The sequence below is a fragment of the Armigeres subalbatus genome, chromosome 3 (assembly GCF_024139115.2).
Source record: "Armigeres subalbatus isolate Guangzhou_Male chromosome 3, GZ_Asu_2, whole genome shotgun sequence".
Classification (NCBI taxonomy): Eukaryota; Metazoa; Arthropoda; class Insecta; order Diptera; family Culicidae; genus Armigeres; species Armigeres subalbatus.
This window is the reverse complement of record NC_085141.1, coordinates 133,285,267-133,296,053: the sequence shown is the minus strand read 5'-3', so window position 1 is coordinate 133,296,053 and position 10,787 is coordinate 133,285,267. Positions and strand designations below refer to the sequence as shown.

Sequence of the window (10,787 nt, the reverse complement as noted above, 5' to 3'; positions counted from 1 at the left end):
CATTCTCCACTGGTTGCCCGGCTACTGTGAAACTGGAAGGAGTCACCGTGTTTACATCCAACGATTTGGTTTTGTTGACGTTGATGACTAAACCTGCCGAGGAGGAGCGATCGGCAAGGTCGTTGAGCTTACTCTGCATATCAGAGCGCCGTTGCGCGAGTAGTGCAACGTCATCCGCCAATTCGAAGTCGTTTAGGTGCTCCATGGTTATAGGCTGCCATAACAGCCCGCGGTTTGGTTCACGGTCAATCGCATCTACCAGAATCTCATCGATTACGATGAGGAACAGTAACGGTGATAGAATACATCCTTGCCTCACACCAGCTACGACCCGGATAGGGTCGGACAGGACCCCATTGTGCAGCACTCTACACGAAAAGGCCTCGTACTGTGCTTCGATGAGGCCGATGATTTTCTCAGGAACCCCTTGCGTCTCAGGGCGCCCCACATATTCTCGTGATTGAGACGGTCGAAAGCTTTTTCGTAGTCAATGAATACCAAGTAAAGGGACTCTTGGAATTCGTTGACCTGCTCCAGAATGATGCGGAGCGTGACAATATGGTCCACAGGATCTTCGGGCACGGAATCCGGCTTGCTGCCGCCGGAGAGTCGCATCGATCTTCTCCTGAATCCGGGCTAGGATAATTTTGCACAGAACTTTGAGAACGGTACACAGCAACATAATGCCTCGCCAGTTATCGCATACAGTCAGGTCGCCCTTTTTGGGCACCTTCACTAAGATACCTTGCATCCAGTCGACCGGGAAAGTTGCGGTGTCCCAGATATTACGAAATAAACGATGCAGTAGTTGAGCGGATGTCATGGGGTCAGCTTTGAGCATCTCGGCTGATATACGGTCGACCCCTGGGGCTTTATTCGATTTCATGCTTTGGATGGCTGTTTGAATCTCTAGCAGTGATGGAGCTTCGGTATTGACACGTGTTATACGTCGCATCCTAGGCAGATCATGCCGAGGTGGTGATGGCCTGGTTGGCACTTGAAAAAGTTGTTCGAAGTGCTCGAACCAGCGTTTCAGCTGGTCAGTTGGGTCGGTCAATAACTGATCATTCGCGTCTTTCACAGGCATCGTTGCATTCATCTTCGCCCCGCTTAAGCGTCGTGAGATATCGTAGAGGAGGCGAATGTCCCCGGTTGCGGCGGCTCTCTCTCCTTCGTCGGCCAGAGAGTCTGCCCACGCTCGCTTGTCCCGTCGACATGAGCGTTTTACTTCCTTCTCAAGAGCCGTGTATCGTTGACGGGCTAAGACTTTGGCTCCTCTGGTTTTCGATCGCTCTATCGCGGCTTTGGCTTCTCTTCGCTCCTCTATCTTCCTCCAGGTCTCATCGGTGATCCATTGTTTTCTCTGGCTGCGTAGTTCACCCAGATTGTTCTCGCTGGTGGCGATGAAGGCATTCTTGATGGCGGTCCATTGGTCTTCCACGCTGCCACCTTCCGGAATATCTGCAGCACGCGTCTCCAGTTCTTCAACGAGGGACCGTTTCACCGTGGCATCTTCCAGTCGGCGTGTGTTGAATCGTCGTCCAACTCTTTCCTCCTGCCGACGAATCCGCGCAATGCGCAGGCGTATTTCGCCGATGAGGAGGTGATGATCAGACGCGATATCGGCACTACGTTTATTCCGTACATCAAGAAGGCTCCGTTTCCATTTTCGGCTGATGCAGATGTGGTCGATTTGATTTTCTGTAAAGCCGTCACGGAGACCCACGTGACCTTGTGAACCGGTCGATGAGGAAGAGCGATCCCCGATCACCATGTCGTTATTACCACAAAATTCTGCGAACAGCTCTCCGTTTTCGCTCATTTCTCCGAGACCATGGCGTCCCATAATGCGCTCATGGTTCGAGTTGTCGGATCCGATCTTCGCATTGAAGTCGCCCAAACAGATCTTGATATCACCCTTCGGAATTCTATCTACGACGGCATTGAGTTGACTGTAGAAGTTCTCTTTGTCTTGCAGATCGGCAGCATCGGTTGGCGCATAACATTGGATTATAGTAAGGTTTCGGACCCGTGTTCTAAATCTGGCAACGATTATCCTTTCACTTATAGGTTCCCACTTCATAAGCGCAGAGTGTGCCTGAGCGCTTAGTAGGAAGCCAACTCCGCGATGCCGGGAGCGTGTTCACCTCGTAAACCAGAGTATAGCAGAACTTGTCCCGACGGCGTTCTGTGTTCTCCAAAGTTTGGCCAACGGACTTCACTCAGTCCCAGGATCTCAAGCTTCATGCGGCGTGCCTCATTGGCAAGTTGTGCCAATTTACCCTGCTGGGCTAGGGTTAAAACGTTCCATGTTCCTATTCGTGTCCGTTGTTTCGCGCTAAGAGTCGTCGCCGTAAAATCAGTCCGTATTCTTTCATTATCGGATTCTCGAACAAATTGATGTTTCGGGAACAGTAGGTTGTTGGCCCAAGGTTCCCTATCCACCGGGATGGGGCTGCCATCTTAGGTATAGCTTCCGGGGAATAGCATTTCATACTCAGCCGCTGGATGCCAGAACAGACGCTGTTGGAGCCGCACCTCCTTGGTGGACAGACGCTCGATCAGTCGGGTCAAATTTGTTTAAAGTCCCACCCAACACCAGGACTAGGCTAGTGCGCTTTGAGCGGCACACGGTCGCTTTGATAGGGCCTGCTTGGGGACACATGCAGCTTTTTATAGAAGTTCAACAGAGCCCACTGTCGAACCCCACCACATCCTAGGCAGACCCCACAGTACGCACCCTCTCACTCTAGCTGATGTCAGAAGGACAACAGTGCCCAGGCTGCACTACCAGCTAAGTACGCAACCCTTAGCTGGCGGTCAATTGTCATCGGAAGACCCGTGGAAGCGTGAGTATTGGAACTTGTGAGGACCAGAGCTATGTTAGGCGCCCCTTCCCGGATGTCAACTCACCATTTCGCAGCCCTATAAATGACACAGACTCAATCGAATATTTACAACCATTCGAACAACATAAAACCAACCGTAACAAGTGATTTGCAAAAATCCTGTTTCCCCTAAAAGTAGTTGTTCTACTGCTTTAATTTATTATATTTTATTCCTCTTTTTTCCCTGGACATTTGAGTAATATAATTGCTATTGTGCGATTTACCATTTAAATCAGAAGCTGAACATTTGATATAAATTTACACGATAGGATTTTTCCAAACAAGTTGTTCGAACAAATAAGCTTTGATTTCACTTGTTAATACTATCCACTCGATGGTAAAAGCATACAGACATATGATGCATTAAACCAAATTTGAAAGTCGTTTGTTGTAAGCCTCAAATATAATCGAAAAGCAATACTTTTATGTTCGAATAACTTGTTTGAAGAAATCCTAACGTGTAAATTTATGACAAATGTACAGCTTCTGATTTTTAAGAATTTTACGGTAATTATATTACTCAAATGTCCAGGAATAAAAGAGGAATAATAATATGATAAATTAGCAATGATTTGTATAATAAATTCAAGAATTTTGTATATTCGGATGGCTTTTGAAACTATTTTTTTGTAGCATTGCCTTCGTTACACAACAGCTCAAAACTGAAATATATTGTTATTGTGTTTTAATTATATGGTATAATTTTTTCATTCAGTAGTAACTTACATGAATAGTTTTCTCTCCAACAAATCTTTTGTTTTTGCCTGTCTATTTGATGCGCGATACTTCACTATTCCTTTTCCACTATGAACGATTAACTATTTTCTCCTACCGACTTATATTCAGTTTATTGGACGTTAGTGGACGTTAATGTCCACTAACAATCTCAAATTTTATAATTCACTTTTTTTTCACCACCTTCATTGTTTTCATTTACAGATTTCATTTACTCTCTACCTCTTTGCTTTCCCACAGACATCGACAGTTCATCTACGGATTATATGACTCGCAGGTGCAGCTACATCTTCGCGCAAGTAGTGTTGTCAGTTAGCTGCACTCTGTCGTCATCGGTGCCTCAACAGCCCCTCCCCGTAACATTGGCGAAGGGTCCTTTCCGTAGCTATGATTACGATTCCGCACTTCAGGCACCGCCAGCTTAGCCATCGGTCGTCGGTAGACTCCTTTCGCTGTCCGTACCACCGCTTGCCTGATTCTGCCATCCACACCTCGCTTCACTTCTTCAACAATCGCTCGTACCCAGCATTTTCAGTTATCGTCGTCAGCCATGAACACCATCTCACCTACTTCTAACGCAGGCCGCTCGCTGTGCCACTTCGTACGCCGATTGATATGTGGCAGGTATTCGACCAGCCATCGCTTCCACAGCCGATCAGCTAGCACCTGCGACCTCTTGTGGCTGTTCCTTAACGCCTCCGCTTCATCGCTGGCTGGAACACAGCCTTCCTTCTCTCCTACCGGAAGACCCTTAAGAAAGTGGTTTGGCGTTATCGATCCGCCGTGTCCTGGGTTCTGAGGGACATAAATTAATGGCCAAGAATTGACCATATCCTCTGCCTCAACCAATAATGTCGTTAACAATACTTCGTCACTCAGTCTACGTCCATAGTCTAACACCTCCATCGCCTCCTTACCCGACCGCATCAATCTTTACCATACGCCGCCAAAATGGAGTGCTGAGGGTTGGTTGAAATTCCACCGTGTCCGGGAGCTTGTCAACGCTTGCGAACAGTCGGTTTCTATTTTCTTAATGATCTCCTTGCTTGCACCGACGATATTTGTTCCGTTATCGGAAAAGTATTCAAAAGGAGGAACTCCTCGCCGAAAGACAAACCTCCAGATGGCTATCATGCCTAGGCATGCCTGAGTGGACAAGCTGTGGACTACTTCCAGATGGATGGCTCTTGTTCCGAAACAGGTGAATAATGCACACCAACGCTTCTCGGTGCGCCGGCCCACAACGACGTTGATCGGACCGAAGAAGTCCGCTCCTGTGTAGCTGAATGTATTGGGACAATTGAATGAACACGTCTGCTTGGTTTGATATGATAGTAGAGACTGATTTATTAGCTAGACAATTAACGATGACATACTATGATCTATACGAAATTCGATGGTTACTGCGCCAATATCCCCCCTTAACCGAGAATTCTTGCTACTCCAATGACACGTCTTTCCGATTCAAATTTGGGAGCCGGCACCGCCTTCGTTAGTAAATCTGCTACCTGCTGCTGACTGCCAACGTGCACCAAACCGATCATGTCCTCCTCGATCTTCTCACGCACGAAATGATGACAAATGTCAATGTGCTTACTGCGTGGTGAGTAACCGACTTTTCGCTCAGCAAGGTGGATCGCGCTCTTGTTGTCGCAAAAGATGGTGATCTTCTCGGCCACTCCAGATAACTCCTGTCGTAGTCCACGCCACCAGATTGCTTCTTGTGCTGCTGCCGATACCGCCATGTATTCGGCTTCCGTCGTTGACAAGGCCACTGTAGACTGTCGTCGACAATTACGCATTCTCGTGCTACCTTGTCGAGCTCTCTGCGAACAGCTGGGATATAAAATCTTTGCCTTAGCTCGTTTACTACAGTCTCCTTATTGGCATGGCCAAACAGCTGTTGATAGTGTTCGATTATCTTGATCGTCACCGGATGGCCTCTTGGTAGAATGACCGGAAACCGCAACTCGAACGGAACAAACTCACCCTTTTGTACTCTGCCGTCCATCCGCAACACATTATCCTCATCCAGCAACGGAACTTGAACAGCGGACTGGATTTCTCAAGTTCACCGACCCTTCCTCTCTGCACCTGCGTAGGACCGTTACCTCATCGACAAATGATTCTTCCTGCGCCATTCTCCACAGTAGACATTCTGCGGCCTGGTACTCTTCCCTCGAAAACGATCGCTCTATACACCGCACTGTAACCGCTACCACTCGCCGATTGTTACCAACTGCCGCGTCGGTTAGTAGTACCTCGATCGGCAAATCTTGTTGTTTTCGCCGGATGTTGGAAACAAACCGAAGAACATTGGCGATGATACGGACCGTAATGGTCCACTTTGAAATCCTGGTGCAATCGATCAATCCGCTTGCTTCCTCAGCTCGATGAAACAAGAAGCTAGCCCGAAGGTCATCAACCACGTTCGGCCGAGGTGGCTCCGGACTTGGCCATTTGCCTTCCGCCTCTAACAAAAACTTTGGTCCAGTGAACCACGCGCTGGTGGACTCTATCTTCAATCCCGCCTTCCACTTCGTCAAGTCGTCTGCTATGTTTAGTTTCGTACGAACCCAACGCCATTCCATGGGGCTCGTTCTGCTTAAAATTTCGCCGATCCTGTATGCGACGAATACTTTGTACCGGCGGTGATCTGACACAATCCAGGAATACACCGTGCTCGAATCTGTCCAGAACTGAACGCGCTTCACCGTCAAACTATGGTTCGCTCTAATCGTCTCGGCCATTCTCGCTCCTAGAACCGCCGCCATGAGTTCCAGACGTGGGGTTGAATACGCTCGCAGAGGTGCTACTTTCGATTTGGCTTGCACCAGAGAACATCGTGGAGCTCCATCGACTAGCATACGAAAATATGCCACACAGCCGTACGCCCCTTCGCTGGCATCTACGAAGACATGTAACTTCAACGAATCGTAGTCCAACGAACCGCCACCTTGAAAATAGCGACGGGGAATTGTCACCTGCTCAACATCTGGCAACAATGCCACTTCTTAAGACAATCATCGTCGATGACTTCATCCCAATCGCAACCCGAGCGCCACAGGTCCTGGATCAACATTTTGCCATGGATGGTAAACATCGTCAACAGTCCCAGTGGATCAAACAAACTCATCACGATGCTGAGGACGATTCTTTTGGTCGGCCGTTTGTTCCCTGACAGACAGGGCTGTATATTCTCCGGTAGTTTCATCGCAAACGTGAACACGTCCGCTTGAGGTTCCCAGACGATACCTAACACCCGCTCGTTCTCCTTGGCTTTATCGGCATTGAAATGAACGACTTGATTCGCTTTTGACTCACCTAGCTGCTGCAATACTTTGACGGAGTTCGACACCCAGTTCCGAATTTCAAACCCGCCCTTGGAATGAATGAACCGCAGCGCTTGCTTGTCCTCCGGCCGAATTTGCAGCTGGTGGAACATCTCTCGGATATCTCCACCAAATCAAACGCGATACTGCCGAAACTTGCACACCACAGACGGCAGCGATGTGAGAAAGTCTGGACCTTTTAGGAGCTTTGAGTTCAACGAAACTCCTCCCACAGCGACTGCAGCATCCCACACTAGGCGAACTTTATTCGGCTTCTTCGGATTGATCACAACGTTCAGGGGTAGGTACCAGATCCTCTTCTTGTATGTGTCTCTCAGTTTTTTCGCTGACGCTTCATGACAGTATCCTTTTGCTTGATACTCGATCAGTTGATTCGCGACATTCTACTGCAACTGTAGACTCTGTGCCAAACGTTTTTCCAATGTCTTCATACGGCGCGCTGCCATCAGGTAACTATCTGGAAACGTATGGTTGTCTTCCCTCCACAGAATTCCCGTGACGAATCTGTCTCCTACTCGCCTAGTGGTGTTCTCTAGAATCTCACGGGCTCGTCGATCTTCCACTGACTCCGGAAGTACCTTTACCGTAACTCCAGCCTCTTCTAGCACGTAGCGCGACTTCAGTAGATCGTACAGCTGCTGATTGGATACACCAACGCACGAATGATGACCGACGTACGCTGTTCTTACACTTCCTCCTTCCTGCGGACCATATACCGTCCAACCCAGTTTGGATCGGATAGCTATCGGCTCTCCAGGCTGTCCAACTCGCGATTCGAGTGGCGCGAACAAATGTAGGTGTTTCAAACCTATCAGGATCCTCGGCGATTCACTCGAGTACTCTGCTAGCGGAAGGTTCCGTAGGTGACTATACCGCTCCGCTAGTTCGCGATAGTTTAGTGACTGTTTGGGCAACTTTAGTTCCTCCACGGTGTGGACTTCATTGATCGGTAGCTGCTCCTTCGATCCGATGGCGGATATTGTCAAACTGAACACCACCGAATTCCTCTCCAACCTACTCATACCTGCCGTCCAGGTCACACGGAGCGGCTGTGGTTTCCCGTTGGCTTTCAATTGACACGCGATGGAGCCCTCGATCAACGAGAACGAGCTACCTTCGTCGAGAAAGGCCATGGTATTGACTGACCTTCCTCAGTAGTTCAACGTTACCGCAATCATCCGGAAGATAATCGGCGCAAGCGCAATTGCGTTGTGGGCGTTGCAGTCCGATCGCATCTCTAACTGCGGACGATGGAGCATTGTATTGTGCTCGCCTGGTCGTCGACACCTCTCCACTTTACACCGGATGTTCGCCTTGCACCTTTTTCCGTGGCCATTCAAGCAGGAGGGGCACAGCTCGAATCGATCTACCACTTCCAGCCGTTGAGGAGTGCCCATTTTTTGGAACTCATCGCAATTCCACAGACAAACAGACGTAACAGCTTGAACAATTTTCTGAAAAATCCATCGCCAAACTCCTCTACCACCATTTTGCGAGCATATTACACGAATCAATATTTCGTATGACATTGTCACCAGAAGGCGCTGGAGTGAAATGTCAAACTCGAAGGATTACGATGCAAGCGCCTCTAGTTGTGAAACGCGCAACCAATCAAATTCAAATTAATCGTTGAAGTCATGGTCGATGGTATTTTTTCTAATGTTACGTCTGTTTGTCTGTGGCAATTCCGTAGCCGATGATCCGTACGTCGACAAACTGGATATGGCGTTCTTCTGTGTTCCGGATTTTTTGGAAAGTACTCGGCGTGTGCATGTAGGTGGCTCTCGTATTCCTTCTGCTTTCCTCCTCTGGCCTTTCCAGGACGATTACCGGATGAATTCGGTTGTGTATCGATCATCCCAGTCGCTTCACTTACTGTTGACACCAGATCGGCCAAGAAATCTGACAACGTTCGTAGAGTGATCCTAACATGCTGCCTCTTGATCCGCACCCATTCCATTTTCGTCGACGGCGGCAGCTTTTCGACCAGTTCCTGAATCAGTAAAGGGTTTACCAGATGGTCGTTAAGCTGCGTCGCTTCGAGATGGTCGCATAATTGCTGAACTACCATCCCGAAACCGATGAACGTTTCCAACCGGTCTGCTTTTGGGGGTTCCGCCTTCCGAACTTTCACTAGCAATGTATTTAGCAACTGTTCCGGTCGTCCGTACAGCATTCGCAACGTGTCGATGATTTTTGGTACTGCTTGCGGCAACAGCATCCGACTACACACTGCTTCTCTAGCAGGGCCTCGTAAGCTCTCCTGCAGTCGCGCCAGGTTCTCCAGATTTGAATTTCGTCGTCGTATTGAAACTGCTTATGATGATCGGCCACTCATCTGGCTGGCCGGTGAAATTTGGCAGCTTTCGGGAAAGAAACTGCCGAGCCGATATTTGCGCTTTCGTCGGGGCTGCTTCTTCTTGCGGCCGGATACGCTTCATTTTTCTCACGGTGGCTTCTTCTTCGTCCTCTTCTTCCTCGTGATGCTCTTCTTCCGACTCCCTGGATCCGCTCGATTCCTCTTCTTAACTCTCTTCGTCACTTTCGGTTTCTCCTCTTCGTCCTCTGGTCACACTTGCACAGGAATTCTTCTTCACCATCGTGGTCGTTAACTGCTTCCGTTCGACGGTCTTCTTCTTCGCTCCAGTCGCAGACGTGCTTGCTTCTGGATTAGCTATCGGAGTGGAACTCACTGGTCTTTTCGATGTATATTGGATCTTCATCGTTTTCGTTCCCTTTCCTTTTGCTTCCTCTTTTCGCCGCTCCAATTCCTGAATCTCCTTTTCCGTTTGCGTTTCTCCGTCATCGAGTTTCTTCAGCTGATCCTTCAGCTTTTTCTTCTCCAAATCCTTCTTCTTCTGGAAAGCCTGTTTGGAAGCGATCTTCATTTCCATAATCTGCTTCTCTAGTGCCCATTCCATCTCCATCTTCTCGTTTTCGAGCTCCATTTGGGCCTTAGCCAACCTTAGCCTCTGCTCCATCCTTCTCTTCAGACGCTCTTTATCGTCCTTCATCTTCTATATTGCAACCTCCTATAAGCCTATAAGCAACCTCTTCGCCGTCGGAGATGGTTTGAGACTTACCAGCGTTTTCCTTCGCAGCTCCATTAATGGTGTCGTCAACGGAAATCGCATCACATGCCGGATCATCTTCCGGATCCTTATCCTGGTACGAAAAGCATCGCCAATCGTCGTCGTGTTTGACCTCTGCTCCTACGTCGGCGCAACCGAAGTGTAGCCATTCCCTGCAGCCCTCGCAGAACACCATGTTGCTCTCGTCGTAATCCGGACGGGTACAAATCACACAGTTGTATGCCGTCAGATCCTTGTTGAGGTTAGATCCATCCTCCGCCTGATGTTTATTCATTTTTGAGGATATTCGGATGGCTTTTGAAACTATTTTTTTGTAGCAGTGCCTTCGTTACACAACAGCTCAAAACTGAAATATATTGTTATTGTGTTTTAATTATATGGTATAATTTTTTCATTCAGTAGTAACTTACATGAATAGTTTTCTCTCCAACAAATCTTTTGTTTTTGCCTGTCTATTTGATGCGCGATACTTCACTATTCCTTTTCCACTATGAACGATTAACTATTTTCTCCTACCGACTTATATTCAGTTTATTTATTAACGTCCACTAACAATCTCAAATTTTATAATTCACTTTTTTTCACCACCTTTATTGTTTTCATTTACAGATTTCATTTAATCTCTACCTCTTTGCTTTCCCAAAGACATCGACAGTTCATCTACGGATTATATGACTCGCAGGTGCAGCTACATCTTCGCGCAAGTAGTGTTGTCAGTT

The 10,787-nt window shown here is 48.0% G+C and overlaps 2 protein-coding genes across 2 annotated transcripts; both read right to left on the bottom strand.

Annotated features, from left to right (window-relative positions):
* Nucleotides 1-5,650: 5,650 nt before the first annotated feature.
* Nucleotides 5,651-7,068, bottom strand: LOC134221991 (uncharacterized). The gene is made up of 2 exons (XM_062701148.1): nt 6,627-7,068; nt 5,651-6,579 (listed from the first exon to the last, which is right to left on the bottom strand). Exons 1-2 carry the CDS (start codon nt 7,066-7,068, stop codon nt 5,651-5,653), a joined length of 1,371 nt encoding a protein of 456 aa, XP_062557132.1.
* Nucleotides 7,069-9,501: 2,433 nt separating this feature from the next.
* Nucleotides 9,502-10,342, bottom strand: LOC134221990 (uncharacterized). The gene is given in 2 exon segments (XM_062701147.1): nt 9,502-10,020; nt 10,022-10,342. Coding segments are annotated over 2 exon segments (840 nt in total).
* Nucleotides 10,343-10,787: the final 445 nt, after the last annotated feature.

Coding starts and splice junctions, on each gene's coding strand:
- LOC134221991 (XM_062701148.1), bottom strand. CDS start 7,068: ATGTTCCACCAGCTGCAAATTCGGCCGGAGGACAAGCAAGCGCTGCGG. Junction 6,580..6,626: donor TTGTCTTAAGAAGTGGCATT/GTTGCCAGATGT, acceptor GCTATTTTCAAG/GTGGCGGTTCGTTGGACTAC.